At 49.2% G+C, this 26,753-nt stretch overlaps 1 protein-coding gene across 2 annotated transcripts; it reads right to left on the reverse strand.

The window, feature by feature from the left end:
* Positions 1-1,794: 1,794 nt before the first annotated feature.
* Positions 1,795-26,753, reverse strand: TGFB3 (transforming growth factor beta 3). 2 transcript variants are annotated; one of them, XM_025392854.1, is made up of 8 exons: positions 26,535-26,753; positions 24,304-25,530; positions 15,215-15,378; positions 14,786-14,915; positions 9,217-9,324; positions 6,942-7,113; positions 4,609-4,762; positions 1,795-3,044 (listed from the first exon to the last, which is right to left on the reverse strand). In XM_025392854.1, exons 2-8 carry the CDS (start codon positions 24,653-24,655, stop codon positions 2,886-2,888), a joined length of 1,239 nt encoding a protein of 412 aa, XP_025248639.1. In that variant the 5' UTR covers positions 24,656-25,530; positions 26,535-26,753; the 3' UTR covers positions 1,795-2,885. The 2 variants fall into 2 exon arrangements, with proteins under 2 accessions (XP_025248639.1, XP_025248638.1); XM_025392853.1 differs by lacking the exon at positions 26,535-26,753 and having other exon boundaries at positions 24,304-26,263.

Raw genomic sequence — 26,753 nt, forward strand, 5'->3', positions numbered from 1 at the left:
AGTCCAGTAAAAGAAATTTTAGGCTATAGTGCTTGAAATTGCCCTAGGTAACCAATCAGAATGAAGTCTTCAGCTGATTTGTTGCTGCACTTACCGTATGCTGATCAGGTGCTAAGACACCAGATCTCTCCCTTCATGTGTCCAAGTGCTTTCAAGTCATTTTTACTGGGACTGGACTTCACTCGGCAATAAACCAGACAGATCCTATGAGCCCTCCTCCAACGGAGGTGATATTTCCAACACCACTCTTTACCCTCCCCCTAAACAAGCGTCGATTTTTGAAGACAGACAGTGATTCAAGTTTCTGTAGCACCTGTCAGTAATGTGTAGAATGCGGGGGCTGACTCCCGACCCCTGTCCCTATTTGTGTCTGCTGCCTAACCTACAAGTAGAGCTCTGAAGAAAAAGACCATTTGGAATCGCACCACGTTCTGTTTTCTTTGGAATACTCCAGGAAATGTATCTAGCTGCCCTGGTTCATTAGGATGAACCGCAGGCCAACGTTTTAGCGAGTGCTATAAAGGTGGATAAAAGAGGGTTTCATCTGGGGCCAGAAAAATTACTTCCCTTTTCTATATTGAAGCCTCAAGTAAGGACAAGTGATGTCAGGTATAATGCACCACTTCTCAAAATGTGTTAATAGTTTTGAGGCAACCTGGACCCTACTGCAGTCCTAAAGGTACCTCTAGAGCTGCAGCCTGAAACTGTACATTTTTAATAAACCCTTGGGGGTTATCATGCCCAGTGAATTTGAGAATGGACCTCAGATGAATAGACTGATGCTGGGACAGCAGCAGCCCGTGGCTGACAGGCTGAGCTTACTGCATCCCCTCTCTGTGCCCCTGGGCTCCCTGGAGCAAGACGGAATATAATCCCGTCAGCCAGGATTTCAGGACAGGGACATAGCCCTCTGAACGATGGTGGAAGTTAGTGGGTGCCACATGGGATGACGACTGAGAGAGAAACCCTTAGAATTGGCTGGGCGTGGGCAAAGCAGGGGAAAAAAGGTGCTGAACAAACTCACTTCAGTCTTGGAGAACTCCACAAGGAACAAGGGACACACACATGTATACACACACACACACACAGGCACGAACACATCAGACACATCCTTCAGCCTGCACACTTCAGCTTCAGATGGCGTTTTCTTGTACTAGTGGCAAACTGATCTCACTAAAGGAATGTGTTTCTCAGGAGCTGCTAGATGGCCCCTTGCTCTGTGCCCGCTCACTGTGGACGTCCCTACCACAGTGGGATCCACGGCCTCACTCAGAAGAGAGCTATGGTTCCCGGATCCCTGAGAAGAGGGCCATAGTCTGAAAAGGGGTTCCTGGTTAGCTCTTTTAGGCTTAGCCTGATAACAGAATTCGCCTCATATTTTTACGCCATTTGCCATACACATTTTCTCTCATTCTCAACTGATATGGGTGGGGGGAGATTTTCAAAAATGGTGAGGTTGGTAATTTGTGGATAGACCGTGTTTCCATAGGCAAGGGTTCACACCAGGGGATTCTGCCCACAGGTATCTGGAGGTCAAATTCGTATGCTTTCTGCCAATCCGAGCCGCTGCCTCTGTCTCTGAGAATAATATACTCTGCAAGAAGGAAAGACGCACAAGCAATAGGGCAGTCTTCTCAGGTGGCGGAAGCGTGCCCCCGTGTAAGGGTGGTTGCGCTAAGCAATGCGTTTGGTGATTGAGAGAGTCTCTGCCCCAGATTCTGGTTACCTCGGATTAGTAGCCGTGGGCATGGAATTAAAAAAAGGTTAATTGAAGGGTCTTTATCGAATCAGACATACACCTTAGAATAAGGCTTTTACTGTTCTAGAAACAATCTTCCAGAAGATGAAATCATCCAAGATTCCCCAAAAATATTTATTTATACAAAGATTTTGAGAGTAATATTCATATTTGTCTTTATACCTCAGTCTATGCGTCTGGGGCCAAGTCACTGTGTGGCACATGTGCAGCTTCCCCGAATGCCTCACATGTTGTAGCACCTGCTTCCAGGAAGACCAAATGAACACAGGGTCTTGGAGGGGAAGTGGGGAAGAACCCATAATGCCCCAAGGCTGCGTGGAACCACAATCCAGAAATGTGCACCCTGACCTGGAAGGCGTCTAACCAAGTGTCCGAGGGGGAATACGATCGAGGGAGAGGGGAGAGGAGGGGCCCAGAGGGCAGACAGGAAAGGGTTGATTCCCACCCTTTGCTTCTGCGTTCAGCATATCCAGAAGGCCCGATATAGTCGATGGCCTAGGAACTGCATGACCTGCATTTTCTCCCTGTAGTGACCCATGATGTTAATTGATGTAGAGGACAGTTTGCAAAAGTAATAGATTTACCCTTAATCCCAGACAGTATGAGATACAATTCTGGGACTTTGTCTTCGTAACCTGTCTTTAAAAAAAAAAAAAAAAAAATGCTTGCCTTGTATAACATAATCCAGATTCCCTAGAGCAGATTTGGTACAGCAATGAGCAAATCCAACCTCAGATCTGAAGTGTCTTCCAGTCTGGCCCTGACCCGGCCATTCTCTGCCCTTCCTCCTCCCTTCAGGGTAGCCCAAATCCCATTGCCACACAACGTCTCGACTTGCCATCCCTTTCCTCTATCCCCATCCCCTCTGTCTGCATCACAGAAAGTCTGTGTGTTCTGGAGTTCAGCCTTCCTCTAACCAAACCCACACTTTCTTTACCACCATGATTCTCAGAGCCAGCAAGAAAGAAATGTTCCAAAAGGAAACCTCCATCTCAGCCATCTGCCCGGAGCCGAAGGTTGTGGGCTCCAGGCCTCTCGGTGAGGTTTGTTGCTTGTGTGTTTCCCGAGGAGCGGGCAGTCAGGCAGTGGCAGTTCTCTCTCCCCTCTCTCTGTCGCAGGTGGGGTCTCAGCTACATTTACAAGACTTCACCACCATGTTGGACAGCTGCTCCACCTTGGGGGTCCTCCCAACATAGTACAGGATGGTCAGGGGCTCCAGGTCCTGGGGCACGCAGCAAGGCGAGGCAGATGCTTCGGGGTTCAGAGTGTTGTACAGTCCCAGCACCTGGGAAGGGACACGTCAGTGAGAGGTTGGAAGGTCAAGCCTCAGGCCTGGAACCCAGGAACTCTCCCAGTTCAAGGGCAGTCCCAGAGGCTAAGCAAGCGCTAGAATGGTCACGGGTGCTCTTTAAAAGGAACTGTTGGGGGCCGGGCACAGTGGCTCACACCTGTAGTCCCAGGACTTGGGAGGCTGAGCAGGCAGATCACTTGAGGTTAGGAGTTTGAGACCAGCCTGGCCAGCATGATGAAACCCTATCTCTACTAAAAATACAAAAAAATTAGCCGGCTGTGGTGGCAGGCGCCTGTAATCCCAGCTACTTGGGAGGCTGAGGTGGGAGGATCACCTGAACCCAGGAAGCAGAGGTTGCAGTAAGCAGAAATAGTGCCACTGCACGCCAGCCTGAGTCACAGAGTGAGACTCCGTCTCAAAAAAAAAAAAAAGAGGAACTGTTGGAACCTGGTTTGGGTGAGTGAGTAGTTGGGTAGCTGTTGTTTATCCGCAATGACAGAAGCAGAATAACTGCACTTGTTTGGGGTGATCAGTTGAAGCATATGACAGTTACTACACTGATAATGAATTATCTTGGCTTTTTTTTTTTTTTTTTTTTGAGTCAGTCTCACTCTGTCACCCAGGCTGGAGTGCAGTGGTGCAATCTTCACTGCAACTTCCGCCTCCCGGGTTCAAGCAATTCTCCTGCCTCAGCCTCCCGAGTAGCTGGGATTACAGGTGCATGCCACCACACCCAGCTAATTTTTTACATTTTTGGTAGAGACGGGGTTTCACCATGTTGGCCAGGCTGGTCTCGAACTCCTGACCTTGGGATCCACCCGCCTTGGCCTCCCAAAGTGCTGGGATTACAGGCATGAGCCACCGCGCCGGGCCATTCTTGGCTTTTAAGAAAACAACTCTTATATTGCTCATCCTAGCTGGAACTGATCACTTCGGTGAGAAATGTTCTCACAAAACATTGCCTTGAGCCATTTAGTAAGTGCTAGAGTGTAGGGCCCCAGACAGGATGCAGAAATAATGAACTAGAAAGAAACATGCTTCACAAATTACTGCCCTATTTTTGATTCCCCTCGAGGGAAAGATAGACTAGTTTCAGGGGTTGTGGACTCTCGGCTATCTCACTTTCTGTTCCTAGAATTTCAAATTAGCTTCTTGTCCATGCTTGTTGTTGTCTTTCAGAGTAAGTTTTCTACATTCGAGAGGCTGGAATGATCAGAGTTCTGGTAGAAGCCTTTCTGCTTCAGTGTTCCTTGCTAGCCACATGCACATATCTCTGACATAGGGCAACACGTGGCAGTTAATTAATTACTATGGTACAGACAGCTTTAGATAAAGCAAATTAAAAGGCTGGTTGAAACTATGGTAGGAATTTAAAAGGGCGGAATGTGACTGAGTAGAACTGAGTCAGGGTGCCAAGATCAGAACCTTCGCCAGAGGGATTTTACTCACCCCAGACCAGCATTCGCTCACTCAACATTCAATCCTTCACTCATTCTTTTTAACAAGTGACCTGATCGGTCAGCCCCAGTGCCTCAGATAGCATGAGCCTGCTCCATACCGTGCTGTGGGTGGTGTCTGCACTGCGGAGGTATGGGCAAGGGCCTGAGCAGAAGTTGGCATAGTAGCCCTTAGGTTCATGGACCCACTTCCAGCCCAGATCCTGTCGGAAGTCAATGTAGAGGGGGCGCACACAGCAGTTCTCCTCCAAGTTGCTACAACAAAAAACATTTATAGAAAATCAACTTAAAAAGAAACCACCAATAAAAGAAACTTCACGAACGCTCTCATATTCTCCCTTGGAGTCCTTTCATGCCATCATAGGTGGCTCCGGTCAGTGGAATCCCAGGTTCAAGGGCGTGAGGCAGAAGAAACCAGAAAGGCACATTCATATGTTGAAGACCGGGATCCCAAGGATGTAAGAAACAGAGATAAACGCTGTATGAGGAAGAGTAAAGAGGCAAAGGTGGCCCTGCTCCCTTTTATATCACAAATCAAAGCAGAGCTATAAAGTGCTCCACAGAAAACCAAGCACTAACTGTTACTAGCCAACTCAGCTTTGTTGAGGTTGGTTTTATTGTTACCCTCCTAATGTGCACCCAGCCAGAAATAAATTCTAAGTTTATGCAGCTTGTCTACAATAGTAGGTGACAGATGAGACTCAATCTAAAGGCCATTTAGCCAAATAAAGCATATCCTTCTATTAGAACCATGGTTCAACAGCTCACCCAAATGTGATCTGGCCCTTCAATTCTGTTGCCTACAGAGATGCATTTGGCAATAATACCCCTTGCCAAGTGGTCATCCAGCCTCTGCTTTCATATCTGCTGAGACCTAGACTTGCTACTTCCAAAGACAGCTATTAGTCAAAATCTGGCTTCTTGTGGGTTCCAAGGGTGAACCATGGCAGACCCTATTGGTTATCTCTTCAATAACCATTCCTAACCCCCTTCTCCCTTGCCACATCCCATTACAGAGTCTAAAACACCAGGTGTTCCTTTTCCTGGCCTCCCTTGTGAGTAGCAGTGGTCATGTGGCCCAAAAATGACCCATCAGACAAGGAGAAGTATGCAGGGGGTAAGCACAAGTTCTGGCAAAGACATTTGATTATTTATAAAAGTAACAGATGGAAGAAGAAAGCTTCTGGCTCTTCCTCTTCCCTCATTCCTTCTTGTCTTAAATGTGGACAAGATGCCTGAAGCCCCAGTAATCACTTGTGGCCATAAGGAAAAGGATGAAAAGCCAACATACTAAACATGGCAGACTGGAAAGAGAGAAAAACTGAGCCTTCAGTGGCATCATTAAGCAGCCAGCCCACCCTAAGCCTGCTGCTATCAGCCTCTTGTGAACAAGAAATCCACTATGATTTACGTCACTGGCCAAGAGCATTTGTTCCTAACTGATAGAGACGCATGGAACAAATAAATCTACACGCCAGCCTTCATGGCTGCAGGACAGTTGGCAGCAACTACCTTGCCTCTCCTATAGCTTGCTGTTGAGCTGTTCCCCCAGCTCAACATCCCTAGTTTCCCAAGCCCAACCATCCTCATAAGACATGGTTTCCAGATCTAAATATTTCCCAATTCATTCTCCCCAGCTTCATTCAGGCATCCTCTGAGGCCAAATGGACTCACTCATGCTCCTTTTACCTGCAGCACTTCCCCTCCTGGATCCTTTCATCCCCAAACCTCATCCTTGAAGCCTCTGCTCAAATTCCACACCCTTCTGAAGCCTTTCCTGTGTCCATAGGTAAACTTGTTGCTCCTAATTAAAGCACTTAATCCTTCGGAGCCTCTTACGGGCGTGATCATCTTCTCCCTTTTAGTAGTTGGCATGCATGCTTTATCCTCCCCTTATAAATGAGCAGTGAAACTGCTCCTAGATAAGAGAAGCTGGATCTTTTCTATCTCTGTATTGTGGCTACCCAGTAATTTCTGAATTCGTTTGTTAATTTCTCTAGCTCTGATTTCCCGTTCAAATGGAGACCGTTCTATTTGCCACCACCCAGTAGCATCCTTGGACCCTTCAGAGGGAACTGAGCCCTTCTTTCATGGAAACTCCTACATTAATCTCACACACACACCCTACAAATGCTTAAAACATGGAAATCATGGAGAGGCTTTGACCAAGCATCTCCAATCCACACTATTTTAGCAACACTCCTCTTCACAGAGTTTTCTTCATTTCCTGCAGCCAGCCCCTTCCAGAGCTAACCTACAGAAAAATAGTGGGACCCCCAGGAAAACAAAGAGATCTGTCAGAGATTTTCAGTCTTCCTCCTGGAGATGTTTGTGAACAGCATCAGGGACCCTCTGTTGCGTGTGGCTTGGCTCTGGGGCCTGCCCTGCAGTAGGCAGGCAGTAGATGTTGGTTCCCACATGGGCCCAGGCTCACCGGAAGCAGTAATTGGTGTCCAAGGCCCGCTTCTTTCTCTGACCCCCCTGGCCCGGGTTGTCGAGCCGGTGTGGGGGAATCATCATGAGGATTAGATGAGGGTTGTGGTGATCCTTCTGCTTCTTGAGGCGCCCCAGATCTCCACGGCCATGGTCATCCTCATTGTCCACGCCTGCAGAAGGGAAGGAAAGCGACAATCTCCTGTCTAAGGAGAGCAGAGCCCTTGGAGACTGCCTCCTCCCCACGTCCCATCACTGCCCAGGAGGAGGGATAGTGCAGTCTGAGAGGGAGGTGTGGGGGACAAGTGCAGCTTAATTCTGATGTCCAGCTGCAGGAAGGGGAAGAGCAGACGGAGGAGCCAGTATCAAAAGAACTCATCATTGTAAGGATGCCCACTGAAAGATGCCCCATGTTCAGATCCCCATACTCCTGTATAGAAATCTCCCAAGGGGCAGAAAGCCCTTGCTGAGATTCCTAGGGATCTTCATGGACCCATGAAGCAACCCTGTTACTAAGTGGGTGCCTACCACATACCTCTGGGTTGTCAGTTTGTTTGTTTTTTGTTATTTTGAGACAGAGTCTTGATCTGTCAGTCAGGCTGGAGTGCAATGGCCCCATCTTGGCTCACTACAACCTCCGCCTCTGGAGTTCAAGAGATTCTCCTGCCTCAGCCTCCCAAGTAGCTGGGATTACAGGTGCGTGCCACCATGCCTGGCTATTTTTGTATTTTTAGTAGAGACAGGGTTTCACCATGTTGGCCAGGCTGGTCTTCAACTCCTGACCTCAAGTGATCCACCTGCCTTGGCCTCCCAGAGTGCTGGGATTACAGGTGTGAGCCACCACGCCCAGCCCTGGGTTGTCACTTTAGATTTTAGACTTAGAATCTTGGGGTGTGAGTTTCCTCTTAAAATGTGAATGGATCAAGATAATGCAGAAGTCCTACCGAAAATTTAAGGTGTCACAACTTAAGATGGCCTAGGAATGGGAGCCAAAGAAACAAGACTGTATAATTGTTAAAATTCACATTGCACTTACAGTCTTTGAAGTGTTTTCACTATAAAATTCAGATGAGATAATGAAGCATATGAAAAATAGCTTAGCAAACAAGCTCTGGAAAGAAAACCTAAATTCATCAACCCATTTCTTCTGGAAAAAAAAGGAAAAGATTGGAGACTGACTTAGAGTCTCAACTAAATGGAGATCAATTTCGTGAAGGACAGCTGCCAGCTGTTGTCCATCCTCACTGAGGACAGGAACATGAGGAATTAATGTACATAGCTACAGGAGGGGCTCAGGTCTCAGGAAGGGGCACCAGATCTGTAAGATAAATGAGAGACCTGGATCACAAATCCCTTTTTCTGAAAATCTTTATAAACAAGACAAGGATTCACTGAAATGGGAAGGTTTCATCCTAAGCTGGCCTGTAAGTAAGGACTCTGAAGGTCCTCTGGGCTCTAAGGTTCTGTGATTACAGTGTCAAATCTTTGGCTTTAAAAAAAAGGCTCTAAAATAGAGCCCATGTGGGGTAAGATCACCGTCTAGCGCTGGGCCAAAAGAGGCCTGCACCTTTTCCTAGACCAGCCTCTGACCTCAGGCATTCCGCAGTTACCCAACATGGGAATATGAAAGGAAAAGAGAACCTTCCTAAACTCCAGAGATCATCAAGGCTGAGTTCCCTGCAAACATAATGGAAAACCAGAAATGACTCTCAACGACTTCACCATCTCTACCCAAACACCTGCGGACAAACACCCTGAGACTGGAAGCAATCATCCAAACCCAGAGGACCCTGGGCAAGGCCAGGCAGGCCCCGCACATCTGCAAAGCTCAGTCGTCTGGGCACTCATGTTCAGGACAGCCAAAGTTACTGTCTTTTAGGGAGGGGGAAGACAACTCCTATCTGTTGAGTATTTCTGGCTCAGTGTTCCTTATTCGTTATCTCATTTAATTGCCTGACAACCCTGTGAAAGAGGAACTCTTATCCCATTTCACTAGGCCCAGAGGCTAGAGGGCTTGCCCACACAGTTTCACCACTTACCAGACCATATTGTCTTCCAGAGGCTAATGCATTCTCTAAGCTATAAGCTGAAAGCTACACTCATTGCTTTTGGGGCAAAGCAGAATGACTCAAGTACAAAATAGTTGGCTATCTCTCTGAAGGAGCTTGGTTTCTTTTCTTGAGGTCTGGTTAGGGTCTCCTGCACTATCCTGTCCCATTGACTCTCCCCGCCCCCGCCCCACTCACCCATCCTGCCATACACATTCATTTTGTTACCTTTGAATTTGATTTCCATCACCTCGTGAATGTTTTCCAGGATATCTCCATTGGGCTGAAAGGTGTGACATGGACAGTGAATGCTGATTTCTAGACCTAAGTTGGACTCTGCAAAATAAGACAGAGTTCATGAGAAAAACGCCTCTGTGTGATGGGGAGGTGTACCCACCACCCACGCAAGGGTGAGCCAGGGCCTCTGCTCCTACAGGGACTCACAGGAACTGAGTTCTATTGAGGGTCACAGGAGACAGAAAGCGCCTCCAGAGCTCAGAGTGGACCTTCATGCGCACGTTGCCACATTCCAGGTATTCCTGTTATATTATGAATCACCAAATGGGGGCATACACTAGTGGCCATCATGAAACAGAAGTGGAATAATCGTTCCCTTTCAAAGGATGCCATTAAGAGAAAATTGTCACCTACCTACTTGGGGGCAAAAGGACACAGATACAGGAAGGAAAGTAAAAACTCATGCCATCTACGTGGTTTCTGGGAGAGGGGATCGTTGAGCCAACCTACTGAGGAAGGATGAGGGCAAGAGACAGAGGGACTGGAAGAGACTAGGGACAGGGAGTAACTAAAGAGTCTCCGAGCACAGAGACCGTGATTCAAAAGGCCGTAAATTCAAAGGGCCACAGGATGTAATGCTGGCCAAAAAATTCAAGTCAGGAACCAATGCTAGAGGCAAGGTCACTTGCAGACAGGAAGCAGAATCCATCTCAGTGGAAGATGCAAGCATTTCTACCAGGGCCATGATTGTGGGTCTAGACAAAGTGGCAGATTCTAGAAGAGATAAGATGAACATCATGGTTACACTGGGCCATATTTTCCCTAAGAAACAAGGACACAATGAGGTAAAAATTACTTGGACATTTCTTCTTTGGGAATCCTTGTTCACCATGATGGGAAGTTGGAATGTGGATTGCATACCAAGACGAACAGCTTGGGAAGACAGTTGTGAACTTAGAAAACAGCACAGAGGAGATGATAGAGAACTATGGCTGAGGGTCCAGATGACATGAGCGTGGAGACAGTGAGCATGATAAAGCCTGGAGGTGCCAGGGTTTGGTGCCTGACATTCTGGTGCAAGAAGGGCAACTCCAGCCCATTCACCTAGTAGTTGTGGGATCATGAGTTTTGGCAACCAAAATCAAGGAAGCAGGAACTGAGTAAATGAGGTTGAGTGAAGTGAAGGAAAAAGAAAGAAAATGGAAAGTCTGCACTGAGACAAGTAATTTTACATGGAAAACCAGGTAGGATCTGGTATCATGTCAATTATGGTGGGTAAGACTTAATTTGGGAAGCTCTGTTGATCCTGGGGTAGCAGCCAGCTGTGACCAGGTGTAGAAGAAGTCATGGGGAACAGACCTCTCTGGATTCAGGGTCAGCCTCTCAGTGAGTTGATTGATTTGCTGCTCCCTGAGGCCACATACCATGTGTGTGAGCATCTGGCCTTGGGGACAACCTGGAGTCTTCCTGAAATTGTGCCATCAGGGCAAACCCCAAAGAGTCCGACCTGGCCCAGCAGCCTTCTCATGGATGGAAGGATACAAGCCTACAAGCCTGGAGATTCCCATCAACATTAGGCTGGCTTGGACATCCCAGTCCTACTGGTTAAAACCCAGCCCCTTTCTTCCATAAACTCCAGAGCCTAACCAGATCCGCTCTACCCCAAGTCAGGGCAACCTCTGGGGCACACTGCGCCTGCTGAGCTTGAAGATCTCTGTTCCAGCAGGTTCGCTCAGTGAGGGAAGGCAGACCAATAAAACAAGGCAGCTGACACCCAGCTGGAGGAGAAGTGACTGGAGAGGGAAGTATGAGGAGTGCCCTCTCCCTGGGGTTAACGCAGCTGGAAGGAGGAGCCGGAGTAGCTGAAATGGGCTACCTAACAACACCGTGTACCTCCTGGTCAAGCTGGTTCAAAGTGGGCTGGAAGAGACCTGGAGTGAGTTCTATGAATCTGTGAATTAGAAAGTCAAGGTGCAGACAGCTGTGTTGGGGAGAGCGAGGGTCCAGGGGGTAAGCACGAGAGGGTGGCCTGGCTTGGCCAACATGCTGTATCTAGATAGAGGACTTAGAGATGATAAAACAATCACCAAAATGCATGGAACTTTACTACATATCAAACACTGCTCTAAGACTTTACAAGCACTAACTCATTTAATCTCTATAGTAATCCCATAGAGCAAGAACTGTTATCCCCCATGGTACAGATGAGAACACTGAGGCTTAGGGAGATTAAACAGCTTGCCCAAGATATCCAACCAGTGGATAGCACTGCCAGGATTCAGGCACTGACAGCTTGATGCCTGAGATCCCAAACTCTTGTTAGAGATAAGGAGGGGCAAAGAGGGGGCAACAGAGACCACCAAGGAAGATGCCCACACATTCACCAACATGCAAGATGGTTGTTTCCCAGTGTCCCACCTTTTCTGAGCCATGATGCTCCCTCCCCAGCCTGCTAGGGGAGACCTGGCCCTGTCTAGCTAGGTGCTGCAGACTATATGAGCAATAGCACAAGGGTATGAGACCTGGGTCCCCAGTGGCCCTGGTAGGCTCCAACCCACTCTGGGACCCAGAATGCAGGCTGGGTACCTGGTGCACAAGGGCTCTCAGATGTTTGCTCAATGAATCCAAGACCACATGTGTGACTCAGTTTCCTCATCAATCCACACCACCAACTGCTCCAATTTGGAGTCCTTTGTTGCCTGGTTTGAAGCCATGAACTCCGACGAGACTCATGGGCTCTCTATAAGCACAAACCTGTGTGATGATTCCCCTGTAGGAAAGGTAGGCAGTATCTGCCTAAGTGGGAACTGAAGGTTCCAATGAAGAACTAACCTCAGAATTGGCAGCCGTGGGGATGGTGGGTGGGGGACCCATAGGTTTTATTACGAAATTATCTTTTTGATGTCTCAGGAGGATGGAAATCATTCTCAATGCAAACTTCTCATTGAGCTCTGCAGCTGTGAAAATAAGAACTCCTTCAAGTGCCCAGGGCTTCAAAGAAATCCAGGTGGAGCTGATCAAAATCAGACAGGGAAGTTAAGAGATTAATTTCCCCAGCCCCTCCTTTCTGTAGCCGTCTGAGTCAGAATTCCCAACAGAGCTGCTGTCGGCAGATCCACGTGGGTTGTCCTAGGCTCTTGCCTTCATGCTCAGTAGGAGGGACAGGATGGAATTCCTGGGTACCCTTGGGACTGGGGCAGGATCTCCAGCCCACCATCTGCCAACTCAGCCACCGGATAATTCCCCTTGGATGGGGAATTTTCTCATTTATGTGACCTGCCTGGGCTCCATGGGTACCAAGCAATGCAAACTCGATGCCTACGGAGTCCAGGCAGGTCACGTGAGAAAATCGAGCCAGCATGTGATACTAAACAGGAACTGCCAGCCTTACTCTTGGGGAACAATAGGGAATAGTGAGGGCTGTGGGTACTGAGGATGCATACCCCATCTAAGGGGTGGCTGGTACTCGTCTGTGATGGATGGTTACCAGGAAATCTTCCAACTTTTCAAAAACAGCAAGAAGTCCAGGTTTTATGTGAAATCTCCTGACTTAAAACACCCAAAACTGTTGATGACTAGTCAAATCGAAAACAATATGCAGGCCAAATAGTTTGTAATCTCTGCCTTTGAGTTTTAACTCTTAGTTGGCTAAAATACCAAGGACCTAGAAGGATCCACCTGCCTCAGGGACTCTGGGCATCAATATATGGATGGTCTGTGGCTTTATAGCAGCTGATGACAGGAGAAAACCCTGCCCAAGAGGGAGAGAAGGAACAGATGGGACTGCCATCTGTGACCCCAACCCACTGAGCATCAGACCAGGCAGTACCAGTCAAGGAAAGGGAAAGAAACACAGAGGATGGTGTCATGAGCCACCAAAGTTCTCATCCAGACTGGATGACCTCGGTCAAGTCACTTAACTTCTCTCGGCCTGTTTCCTTATCTAAAATAAGAAAAGCTTACTCCTGTAAAACATGGTAAAAACCATGAAGTTCTCTCAAATGCATTTGATCCTTAAAACAACTCTATAAGGCATGCAGAGGAGGAACCATTGCCTTATTTTCCAGGTGAAGAAAGACAGTGCGTGGGTAAGATATTTGGGACATGTGAAGTGTGTTACGCCTCTGGGATAGCTCTGCTTGCATGACCACCCGGCCTTTCAAACTTAACTGGCCGGAACAGAACCCGTTCTTCTCCTAGGCCCCCCGTTTCAATAAGTGATACCACCTGGATGTCGAAAAATTTAGAAGTCATCCAGAATGCTCTTGTGTCCTCACACCCTACACCTAATCAGCCTGTGCTACTTACTGGCTACCTTCCAAATACAGAATAAATCCATACAATCTTCATATCCACTGCTACCACCCTAGTCTCAGCCTATATTGCTCTCATCTGGGCTGCCACCATGGCTCCTAACTGGTTTTCCTGCCTTTCCCTTTGACCTCCTGGAAACTAGAGGGATCTTTTAAAGATGTTAATCGAATCACCACACCCAGTCCCTCCTCCTGGTAGCTGTGTGAGTCAGAATTCCCAGCAGAGCTGCTGTCAGCAGATCCACATGGCTCTCCTAGGCTCTTGACTTCACGCCCAGTAGAGGGACAGGAAGGAATACCTGGGTACCTTGAGTATCCCCATCTCTGGTTATAGCACTCCCACACTTCTCATCACCCCCAGAATAAGTCCTGAAACCTCACCATGACCTGATGATGTTCTAAATTAAATTGGCTGGGCATGGTGGCTCACGTCTATAATCCCAGCACTTTGGGAAGCCAAAGCGGGTGGATCACTTGAGGTCAGGAGTTTGAGACCAGCCTGGCCAACATGGTGAAACCCCATCTTTACTAAAAATACAAAAAAAAATTAGCCAGGTGTGGCAGCGTGCGCCTGTAGTCCCAGCTATTCAGGAGGCTGAGACATGAGAATCGCTTGAACCCAGATGGCGGAGGTGCAGTGAGCCGAGATTGCACCACTGCACTCCAGCTTAGGCAACAGAGTGAGACTCAGTCTCAAGAAATAATAATAATAATAATAATAATAATAATAATAATAATAAATTATATGGCCCCAGCAATCTCTCTGACCACCTCCCCTCCTCCTCTCTACCCCAGCTCAGCATGCTCCAGCCACACCAATCTGTTTGCTGCTGCTGCTCCAACAAATCAAGCTTATTTCCACTTGAGGGCCTGGGCCTCGCTGTTGCCTTTGCTTAGCACATCCCTTATTCTGATCTTCATGGGCTGACTCCTTATCATTCAGATGTCAATGCATGAATTTCTTCATCACAGAGACCTTCCCTGGTGGACCCCACCCAATCATTATCACATTGCCCTCTTTCCATTTCTCATAGTTCCTATCCCTATGGCTGCATCCCCAGGGCCTGGCTTACAGGGAGCACTTAATAAACATTAGTTGAGTGAATGAATGGAGAATACTCAGTGGCAAAGCTAGGGTTTGAACCCAGATCTCTGACTCCCTTAATTCTGTCCTCTTCCCTCTGTTTCATGGAGGACTAAGGGACCTGAGGTTCATTCTGAAATGTTCATCTGAAGGGTCCACCTACCTCTTCTCAACAGCCACTCACGCACTGTGTCAGTGACATCAAAGGACAGCCACTCGGCAGTGCCCCGTGTGGGCAGATTCTTGCCACTGATATAGCGCTGTTTGGCAATGTGCTCATCCGGCCGAAGGATCTATAGGGCAGAGAAAGGAGTGAGTACTAGAGGCCATGACAGAGTGCCCCAGAAGATGTCACAGTGCAGAGCACAGGTGAGGGAGCAATAAGAAACCAGTGGTTCCTGAATGCCATGGCCCCCGAGCGCCTTAGCTAACTCTTAAGTGTTTTAATGACAGACACCGATACAGAAACAAAGGCTCAGAGAAGCCAGGATTCAAACCCAGGTCTGCCAAACTCTGCACCCAGTGGTGCCCTGATATGGCAAAGGAACTGGCTTTCTCGTAGGTGTGGTTTCTGCTCCGAGAGAGGAGTTACCTGGAAGAGTTCAATCCTCTGCTCATTCCGCTTAGAGCTGGGGTTGGGCACTCGCAAGACCCGGAATTCTGCTCGGAACAGGTTGGTTCTATTTTTCTCCACTGAGGACACATTGAAGCGGAAAACCTTGGAGGTAATTCCTTTGGGGCAGACAGCCAGTTCGTCTAGGAGATAAAGCAGAGCAGAGGGCACAGCATGAGTGAGACATGCAGGAACAGTGTGCTGCCAATAGACAGGCACCAAGTGGCCACCATCCTGCCTGCCACCTCCCTAGAGGCTTGAGGTCTCAGACCTCAAGGTGGAGATACGAGGAAGATTCTTGGTGGCCCTAGAATCACACACAGTCCTGAGCAAGGAGCAGTGTGGCCTCAGAGCTCCACGACATGGCACTAGAGACTGGCCAGTCAAATCTAATTGCCCCCTCCTCCCACTGCCTTAAAATCTCAGTTCTGGTAAGTTCTCCCACCTGTTTTTCCTACTTTTTGAGAAAATACTGATTCTACACTTTTGTTTGTTTCGTTTTGTTTTTTCTTCCTTTTTGTGGAGAACAGGGTCTCGCTATACTGCCCAGGCAGGTCTCGAACTCCTGGGCTCAAGCTATCCTTCTGCCTCTACCTCCCTGAGAGCTGGGATTACAGGCGTAAGCCACCGTACCCGGCCTAAGAAAATACTGATTCTAGAAAGATATCAGCAACCTAGTAGTTTACATATCTTACAACTAGTTGATTTATTCCTGTGTTTGTTCATCTGGGCATCCATTCATTTATAAAAAATGTATTGAGCAGCTACTATATGCCAAGCATAGTGCTAACACTGGGAAGCAAAACGTGAACAGACACAACCCCTGCCTTCAAGGGGATTAAAATCCATTTATGCCTAGTGTTCCATTATTGGAATGCTAAGCATGTGGGAGTTATTTATATCCTACTGCTCAAGGTCATCGCCAAGGTCTGATTTCAAAATTCAAAAAATTGCAGCCTCAGGCTTATGGGTTAATATCCAAGTGGGGGGTATTAATACATGGGCCCAAATAACAGAACTAGAGAGAAATAATAGGACAGAGTGCCCTGGAAGATGTCAAAATGCAGGAGCACAGGTGAGGGGAGTGACAGGAAACCAACGATTTTCAGAGAAGTTCAGGGGTTGGTTGCTGCAGGAAATCAAAGGAGGGAAACGGCAGGGAGCACTTCATGGAAGACGTGACAACTGAGGATTTGAGGATGGGGAGGAACAGGGAGTGACTGCTGGAAGCAAAGGCAGGGAAGGGAGGAAATGCAAATGAGTAAGAGGGACCCGAAGCAGCAGGTGGGAGCCAGGTGAGAAAGGGCAAGATGGTAGATTGGGGTCCACCTGTCAGACTCAAAGGTTAAATTTTAACCCATTAACAGTAGGGAGTCACTGAAAGTGTTTGAGCAGTGCAGTGACATCTCAACCTCGTGTTTTAGACCCAATGAAGCCCGGCTTATATAGCAAAGAGCCCACATCATGAGCCTGGCGGAAACACAGGTGCTTCCTCCATTGGCTCCTTTCTCTTTCCTTGACAGCACGTGCTATGCCAGACGCTGTCACCTGCTGGCCTCTTCATCCCTGTCCACAAGACATGGGCAGCCAATGCTCTTTCCCACCCCTCTGAGCCAGAGAAAGGAAAGAGCCTGTCTTTTCTCTGCCCCTGTACACTTGACAGCCTCAAGGTCTGAGCAGTATTCACACCCAGAGAAAAACTTTCTGCACAAATGGTAACAATAGCCCGAGGCTGAAATTCAAGCGCATAGACCCAGATTCCACACATAATGGACATGGCTGGAATGAGCTTATAATCACCCCGAGGGGTGGCTGAGGAAGTCACGGACAAGGCAGGAAGGATCAGAGGCCTGGAAACAAGCAAATGCGCTACTGATCTTCAGGAAAGGATGAGTGAGTGTTTCTGGAAATTGCCATCTGGTGGGCCTGACACTGGTTCTTAGAAAATTAATGGAACAGATGTTAGGAAAAGAAATGTGTGAATGTTGTCTAATGAAGCCCTGATTAATAATTGGCGTTGAAAGAACAGATACTGCCAATGATTCCCTAAACCATTTCAGATAGAACCAAGGAGAGAAGTCAGTGATAGCTAAGTAATGTGTAAGTTTACAAGTTTGTAATAGTCTGAATGTGGATAAGCTACTTGCATTGGTAACCCTATCAAGGACAACAGAGCTAGGTCTTGAAGGAGCTGTTATCGATACGGCTTCAGTTACAATAGCACCTCCTGGCAGGATCGCTCGAGCTCGGGAGGTCCAGGCTGCAGTGAGCCGTGATTGTGCCACTGCACTCCAGCCTGGGCAACAGAAGGAAATTATGTTTCAAAATAATAATAATAATAATAAAGTAAATAAATAACACACCACCAGTGACTACAAGAGGAATAAAGGGTAAGTCAGTGCAACATGCACCTCGCTGTAAAAAGAAGGGAGACGGGGCAGCGCACAGTGGCTCACACCTGTAGTCCCAGCACTCTGGGAGGCCGAGGTGGGCGGATCACAACGTCAGGAGTTCGAGACCAGCCTGACCAACATGGTGAAACCCTGTCTCTACTAAAAATATGAAAATTAGCCAGGTGTGGTGGTGCGCGCCTGTAATCCCAGCTACTCAGGAGGCTGAGGCAGGAAAATCGCTTGAACCGAGGAGGCGGAGGTTGCAATGAGCTGAGATTGCGCCACTGCACTCCAACCTGGGTGACAGAGGGAGACTCTGTCTCAAAAAAAAAGAAGGGAGATGGAAAATGGCACTTGCTGGTGAGGACAGTCACAGTGGGTCAAGGCAGTGGGAAGTCAGGGGATGGAGAAAGTTATGAGCTAGGAGAGTTCTCAGGACACCCTAGTGGCCGTCCTCTTTGGTTTCTTCCAGCCTATCAATCATAATCTGCTCCCCAAGATGAACTCCTCCTGAGGAGAATTTTAAGGTTTCAAAAAAGAGGTGGGAAAGGTCATTTTCTATTACCGGGATGTATAGATTTCCAATGAGTTAGAAGGTACATTAGGAGTCATGTAGTGCAACCCTCTTCAGAGGAAGAAATGGCTGTCCAGAGGGTCTCGGCCAGAGTCACTCAGAAGTTAGCTGACACAAGCAATTTGACGCTAGCAAGCAAAGCCTGGACATAATTGCTAGTGATTAAAAAAGAATTGGCACCAGGGCAACATGGTGAAACCCCATCTCTACTAAAAATATAAAAATTAGCCAGGCATGATGGTGCATGCTTGTAATCCTAGCTACTCAGGAGGCTGAGGCAGGAGAATCGCTTGAACCTGGGATGTCGAGGTTGCAGTGAGCTGAGATTGCGTCACTGCACTCCAGCCTGGGCGACAGAGTGAGACTCCGTCTCAAAAAAAAAAAAAAAGAAGAAGAAGAAGAAGAATTGGCAGCCAGGCACGGTGGCTCATGCCTGTAATCCCAGCCAGCACCTTGGGAGGCTGAGGTGGGTGGATTGCTTGAGCTCAGGTGTTCGAGACCAGCCTGGCCAACATGGTGAAACCCCATCTTTATAAAAAATACAAAAATTAGCTGGGCGTGTTGGCACATGTCCGTTATTTCAGCTACTTGGGAGGCTGAGGTGGGAGGATCACTTGAGCCCAGGAGTTCAAGATCAGCTTAGACAACATAGGGAGGACCTATCCCTATTACTTAAAATTAAAAATTTTAAAGGCTGGGAACAGTGGCTCATGCCTGTAATCCCAGCACTTTGGGAGGCCGAGGCAGGTGGATCACTGGAGGTCAGGAGTTCGAGAGCAACCTGGTCAACATGGTGAAACTCTGACTCTACTCCAAATACAAAAATTAGCAGGGCATGGTGGTGGGCACCTGTAACCCCAGCTACTCGGGAGGCTGAGGCACGAGAATTGCTTGAACCCAGAAGGCAGAAGGTACAGTGAGCCAAGATTGCACCAGTGCATTTCAGTCTGGGTGACAGAGTGAGACTCTGTCAAAAAAATTAAAGTTAATTTAAAAAAAGAATTGCCTGGGAGATCAAAGAAAATGTAAATACAATCTTCTTGACAATCAAATTCACTGAATAATGATGCTTTAAGTAATCTGTGGAATGAATCATAGTGTAAATAAATAAGCAAAATGTAATAGCACCATCTTATGTTTTCTCGAGTTTTTATTACTTCATGTGACCTTCTAACAACCCTTGAGAAGGAAAACATGTAAAATTTATCACTTGACAAATGAGAAAAATGAACCTCAAAAAGTTAAACGGCTTTCCCAAGGTCACATAACTAGAAGGTGGCGGAGGTATGGTTTGAACTCAGGTCTTCTGAACACACCTCATTTATTGAAGCAGAGATTCTGGAAGCTAGGAGGGATCTGGGCGATCATCTGGTGAAGATGGTTTCATCAACAAAATATGGCAAGATTCCACTAAATGGGCCTAGAATGTCAACCTACGCCTCAGACAATGACCCACTGCAAACCAGTTTGTGGTTTTTAAGCCACGCCTCCGCAGAACACTAGCATTACTGAGAGCTGGACTAGGGGGTCCCACTATTACAAATTAAATCTTGAGCAACTTTTTCCATTGCACAGGAAAATGTGTATTGGTGAATGCCATTTTCTCTATCTTGTTTTAAGCAAAGAATATTCACGTAGAGTATGCATGGAAAAACCAGGAAATAGCTGGCCATGTTTAGTTAACTGCCTTTTAAAATGTGTTCAGACACCTGGGCTGCTACGTGTGCCTTTGCTTGTATGTATCATTTTTTGCTGGTTCCAGAGAAGGGACTATATTTATCAGTGTGGTTGTACTTCTCTACCCTGGCTGCACGTTAGAATCACCTGGAAAGCTTTAAAAACAAACGATGCCTGAACCCATTCCCCAGCAGTTCTGACTACACTGGAGTGAGTGGGGTCCACGGCATATTTTTTTAAGATCTCCAGATGATTCCAGTGTGCAGCCAGGGTTGAGAACCACAGACTATAATGTGCTGCAAAGGGCACCATGGCTTCCAGATGTTCTGGAAGTTTGAGAAACCACTGCTTTAATGGTGTGTGTGAGCTTTCTATTGATTAACCTTTAAATAAATTAGACGTGTTGCTTCGCTGATGGAACACCTTTAAAAATTTTTAGTTAGAAGCCCATAAACATTTTAAGCCCATGTTAAAAATTGGAATACTTCACAGAAAGATCCAGATTTTCTTCTCTTCTGGGACATGGGAAGAACTAATCAAGCTGGACCCACAGTCCTCAATGCAAGACCCAGCAAGAGCTGAGGCTGGCTGCTGCTGCTTTGGCTGGGCACGTGGGCTCCAGGTCCCCTCCCTCTCCCTGTCTCACACACCTTACTTTCTTCCTGACCCCAAGACCAAGTGTCCTGGTGCAGTTTATCACAATGCCGTGGCTTTTCTTCCAGATCATTTGCATTTCCTGCCGGGTTTCTGTAGGCACTTGTGTTTGCCATCCCTCTAAGAAAAGGTTTTGCCCTAGTTCCCTGAGTCTTAAGCTTCAATGTGCTTAAGAATCCATAAGGAGCTTGTCAAAAACACAGATTCCCCAAGACTCCACCCCTCAAGATTCTGATTCTGTAAGGGTGGGTGGGACTAGGGAATCTACATTTACCTCCAGCTTCCTCTGGACCACACTTGGAGAAGTGCTGACCCCTACTGTGCAGAGGGCATTGGTCCTTGGGGCAAATGATTTTCAGAATAATTCTCAGAATAAACAAAATCTACACTTAGCAGCCAGAGAAGAAAGACTAAAATATCAAGTTTTCTCTTTGTTGAGAAACTCCGGATTTGCCGGTTGTCTTAGCGCTGCCTTTGGCTGAAAACAACAAGTCTCTGAACAGACACAGATAATTACAAGCCAGAAGATAAAATGACACCTACATTGGTGATATCTTTGTAAGAGGGATGGCAACATAAGTAAAAAAGCTGTGTCCTTTCCCATCACGTGGGGTCGGAGAAACTCTCTACTCCCTCCCCACAGTAAAATCCTGGAGAATTAGAAAACGGATTACAGAGTCTTGCCCATACTCCCCAGTAGAGGCTCTGCTGATTCATCCCAGATGGAATTATAAAATTCTTTCAGCTGAAAAGGAGTTTGGAAATCATCTCTGACTTTACAGCTGGGGAAACTGAGGCTCAGAGAGGTCTCTTTTATGTAGCTGCAGTTGCTTAACCTGCTTGAGACTCTTCATTAAATAAAGAAAACTCTCATTAAATTAGGGAGAACATTTGTGGCATTTCTCCTGGGCCAAAAAAAAAAAAAAAAAAATTGCAGAGCTAAGAAAGAACAAATCTGGTTATCTTTATGCAATCTGCCACCTGGGTTACTAAGATAGTAACTCCTGACCTCTCCTGCTTGGTCCAACATGTGATTCATTTATGTTACAAATCAAAGTTCTACTGAACTCTAAAGGTTAAAGGTAGCACTTACAACGTGTATTTTACGTATCCATGAGTGCTTAACTATATGTGTCCTGCAGGCAGAATGTCTAGGTTAGGGTCCCCACTCTTTTTGGACAAATTACTTAAGCGATCCAGGTCTCAGTTTCCTTATCCATGAAACAGGGAGATAAGTTTATTTAGGAAAAGGCCTTCCTCTCTGTTCTCACCTTGGTGCCCTTTCTCCTGCACCACTAAAAAGCATTTCCTCTTTCATTTTCCTCTCCAGGGACCTCCATCTCCTTGCCCTGGCTCCTACTGTCACTTTCCTTCGAATGCATGTTCACTGGGTCAGGGAGGTGGCCAGAAGTGAGGAAATATGGAAGAGAACGTGATCTCATGACCTCCCCGCAGAGGACCTGGCATCGAGACCCTGCTGTGCCCCACCACAGACCTGGTGTCACCTCCGTCTGCCCTCATGAGTTAAGGACAGGCTTCCTTCCTCCCACCCCCCACCCCGACGCCTCGCAAGCCCCTGATGATGGCTCTCTGCTCCTGCTTAGCACCTGCCCACTGCCTTCTTTATAATTAGTGTGCCTTGTGTGTCTGCCTCTCTGGGGTGGGCTCAGCACCTGACCAGCTGTAGGGCGGGCCCAGGTCCGTCTGCTCAGCCTCCAAGTCACCTCCAACAGCTGCAGAGTCTGCCTGCTTCCGGTTTGCACCTGTGAGCCTCATAGCATTGCGTGTTGGCTCCTCCCCAGCATCCTGAACAGCATCCTGCTCGCTGTGCTGGGTTGCCCCAGGCCAGACTATTGCTCCATAGCCCCACAGCCACCCCCATCTGCTGCAGGTCTTGGTACTGCAGCCTGGAAGCTGCCCAGCATCTGTGGGGCCCTGCCCGGGATTTTCCCAAGGCCATCTGCGATTTGTGCCTTGAGTCTGCACAAAATCAATGTCCACTTGCACCCGCGTGGCCTTGCCTCCACGTGGCTCATTCATTCTCAGCTCAGGATTCCAGGCTGGGGGGGGGTCCTCGTGACTCAGGATCCCTCCTCCCTTGGACTCCTCCTGCTGACCCAGCCCATGAAGGTCTGAGTCCTGCCCTCTTGCCCTGGACTCTCCTCACACCTCTCCTGTCGGCCTCAGATTTCGACCTTCCTCTGATGCTTGTGGTCACTATCTCCTGTGTTGGTGGGTTCCCAGGGAGTTGGAGCCTTGGTTATCCAGCTGCTAGGTGCCTCTGGGAACTGTGGGCCTCTGAGTCAGCCCCACCCAGAGACCCTGGGCAAGGAGCACTAGCTCTGCCTCGGCCTCCAGCCTCCACCCCCACACGGCAGCCACATCCTAAAGAAAGGCGCTCCAGGCAGCCACAGGAAGCTAGAGTGGGAACCCCTCGCCAGTAACCACAGGCTCCTCTGCCTGGCGTGGAGCCGCGAACAGGGCCTTTGCACCTCCAGCCAGAGCTGGTCCACCCATCGGTACCCACTCCTGTTACTTCTCTCCAGCCAGGTTCCTTTCACCCCCTGCTGTGTGTTCTGCTGACCACCCTCCCCTGCCTGCCAGTTCCATCCCACACCCTCCACCCCTCTCCCAGGTGGGCCTGGGCTGAGGTAGTCAGGGCGGCGAGGACACCTGCTGGTAGGAAAAGCAAACAGAGCTGCTCGCGGAGTCTATGGCCCACGAGTGGCTCACATTCCTCTTTCCTGGGCTGTCAGTTTCTCAACATCTGCCAAATTTCTCTCTCTTGTATTGAGGTTTTTAAAATCCCCTTCAGTAAACACAGATGACTTCCACACGTGTACAAACACACACAGACATCTCACCCAGCAGCCGCCCGGCTCCTCCGTGCAGACGGAGCCCCCTGGGACAGCAGGCTCCCAGACATATCCCCCCCACACCGTGCACCCACTGCCACCCCTCCACCCGCTCTCCCGTGACACGCAGACACAAAGGGCGCCAGCCTCCCTACGCATCCAGAGCCAAAACCCTCTCTCCCCGTGCCCACCGGCCTGGAGGGCGCCCATTTTGAGCACATGAGTCTGTCTATGCACAAGACTGCATGTCGCCCTAAAGTACACGGCCCTGGGAACATTCGTGCATACCCTCTCCCCTCCACACACACAGCTCACGTGGGTCTCGTGGGTCACGTGGGTGGGGTAGACCAAAGGGCCCAGGCAGCAAGAAGCTGTCTCTTGCCTGGGCTTCAAAAAGCTTGACAGACATTAATTTGGGGCAGGTACTCTTCTTCCCAATAACTGGAAAAACTGAAACGGAGACGTGTCACAGTGAGTTGTGAAAAGCAGGGAGAAGACCAAGGTCTCCACACTGAGAACTGTAAGGGCTCCTGACAGAGCCGGCCTTCCCCTTTATGGCACCCAGATGCTTACAGTTACTGATATGATCGCATGTGCAAGAATACATATGTTTCCCTGGACAGCACAATGTAATTCCAAATTAAAATCAGTCAAGGATGTGATGTGAGTTCAGCAAGCCGCTCAGCTCCAGGGCTCCTGGCCTCCCAGAAGCACCGGCTCTTAACAGAATGGCTCTATGTCCTTCCCCACCCACCTCCCCAGCCCCAACGGAGGAGCATCGCACCTCCTGAGCCTTGGTGCTAGTGAATCCTGGGGCACCCTGCTGTGTGGCCAGCACTAGGCCCCGCTCTGCAGAGCTCCCAGCTCCAGTTCAGACCCTCCAGAGCAGACACCCCAGCGAGAATTTGGACTTACTGTGCTCCGCCAGCCCCTGGATCATGTCGAATTTATGGATTTCTTTGGCATAGTATTCCGACTCGGTGTTTTCCTGGGTGCAGCCTTCCTCCCTCTCCCCATGCATCTCCTCCAGCAGCTCCCGGGTGCTGTTGTAAAGGGCCAGGACCTGATAGGGGACGTGGGTCATCACCGTTGGCTCAGGGGGGCTGGTGAGCCTGAGCTTGCTCAAGATCTGTCCCCTAATGGCTTCCACCCTCTTCTTCTTGATGTGGCCGAAGTCCAAGGTGGTGCAAGTGGACAGAGAGAGGCTGACCGAGGCAAAGTTCAGCAGGGCCAGGACCACCAGAGCCCTTTGCAAGTGCATCTTCATGTGTGAGCTGGGAAGAGAGGCCAGGGGGACGGCGAGGCCTGGAGAGGAAGAGACCCCAGCAGACGTGCAGAAGGAGGGAGGAAAACCAGGCGGCCTCCCCAGATCCCAAAGACTGAGGCTTGGCAAGAAGGTGCATGAACTCACTGCACTGCGAGAGCTTCAGGACTTCCAGGAAGCGCTGGCAACCCTGAGGACGAAGAAGCGGACTGTGTGCCTTGTAGTGCTGGGATTCTTGTCCATGTGTCTAAACAGGTTTTGCTGGGCTCTGACTCCCAGCAGGCCAGGTGGAGGGCAACCAGAGGGCTGGGAGGGGTGGCAAGGCAGCTGGGAGTGGGAAGGGAGCTGGAGTTTTTCCTTAGGTAAAAATAAATAGAGCGGATATCTGATATTGCCAAACGCCGCTTGGCGATGAGGAGAAAGTGGGTATTTTAAAGAAGGAGCAGAAGGACCATGGCTGGGTCCCAAAATCAAAATCCTTGCCTTGCCTTGAAGGAAAATAAGAAAAGAGAATGGAAAAGAAAAGGGGGAAAAAAAAGGTTAAAAAAAAAAAAGTCAGATCACCAGTGAGTAGGTGGGGAGAGGCAGGGCCGCGCAGTTGCTGGCCCAGCTAAAGGTGGGGGCAGTACAGGACACACTTGTCTCTCAGGCACTCCATTCATGCTTTCTCTTTTGTTTACACTTCCTCGGGGGCTTTCTAAATGACTTTGTTCACGCTGCCTCTCGTCTTCATTGGCTGGGGTGTGGGGTTATGTGCATTGGAAGGCAGGGAGGCAGGCCTCTGAGCGCAGCAGCCTCAATCATCCACTCAGACGCCCAGGGTCACCAGCACCTCGGCTTGTCTTCTGCCTCGGCCATTGCTTCTGTCCCCTGCTTCTCTTTAAAAAATAAAAAGGAGAAAAATAAAATAAAATAGAAGCCAGTTCACGGCACGCCTGCTCCGGAAAGCTGTTATTCCTTCTCTCGCACGCCTCTTCCCCTGTCTCTGCCTCTCTCGCTCATTCCCTTGGACTTGACTCTCTGCTTCCCTCCCTTTCTCTCTCTCCCTCTCCCTCTCGCTCCTCTCCCTCTCTCACACACACACATGCACACACACTGCTTTCTCTATTTCTCTCTGCTGAAATTTTATACCTCCCTCCCATGACGTCTCTGGCCTGGGGTGGGGGAGGGAGGGACCAGCGCACGCAGCCTCTTTTGCTGCACGATGTTAATGTTTTAAACAGGCACAGGAAAAGCCGAGCCCATTTGAAAAATACGTTGCGAGTCCTCTCGTTCGACGTGGTAGCTGAACTTTTTTTCCCCTCTTGGAATCACTCCTGCTACACGTTGGCTGTTTTTCTGGAAAGTTACTCCGATGAGCCCCCTCCCTCCATTTCCCCCAGCCCCAGCGCCCTCTCGCCAGCTGTCAGTCCGCGCCGTCCGCGGCCCGCGTCTACTCTCCCTCCTGGTCCCCCGGTCCCGGGGTCGCCCCCGGACCAGGCCCGACCCGGGGCAGGGTCCGCAAAGGGCTCGGGACCCGGTAGGGGCGGCCGTGCCAGCCTCGCGGAGGGGACTCCCGGCCTGCGAGCCGGGTCGGAGGGTCAGCGTCCGCTCCGCGGCGATCCTGGCCCGATTCTTCATTGACAAGATCGGAGTCGGGAGGCGGGCAGAAGCCTGGAGATGCTCCAGGGGCAGTGAAAAATGGTGGCGTTTTCCGGAAGATCGAGGGTGCCCTCTGGCGAGGCGAGGCCGCCAGTGAAGGAGCTCGGCTCGTCGGGAGCCGGGGAGGCTCGGGGCCTGGGGCTGGGGGGCGGGAGAAGGGGCTGCGGTAGAGAGCGAGAAAAACAAGACCCGGGCCCCGAGGAATCGCCTCCCTCTCGGTCCCACGTGCGCACGAGCGCACCTCTCCCTCCCCAGCCGCTGCTCCGGAGCAGCTCTCTCAGAAATGTCATCCAGATGTTCAGCCTCCCTCCCCGCCGAGGGCTCCGCAGGGAGCTGCGCCAGCGAGCGCGAAGTCAGCAGTTGGCCCGAGCCCATTTCCCAGATGGGTGAGGGGAAGTCGGCTCTCTGCTTTCGCTCCTCTTCTCGGCCCGAACCTCTAGGCCTTTTCCCACGAGCAGCC

This window comes from Theropithecus gelada, chromosome 7b (genome assembly GCF_003255815.1).
Source record: "Theropithecus gelada isolate Dixy chromosome 7b, Tgel_1.0, whole genome shotgun sequence".
NCBI lineage: Eukaryota > Metazoa > Chordata > Mammalia > Primates > Cercopithecidae > Theropithecus > Theropithecus gelada.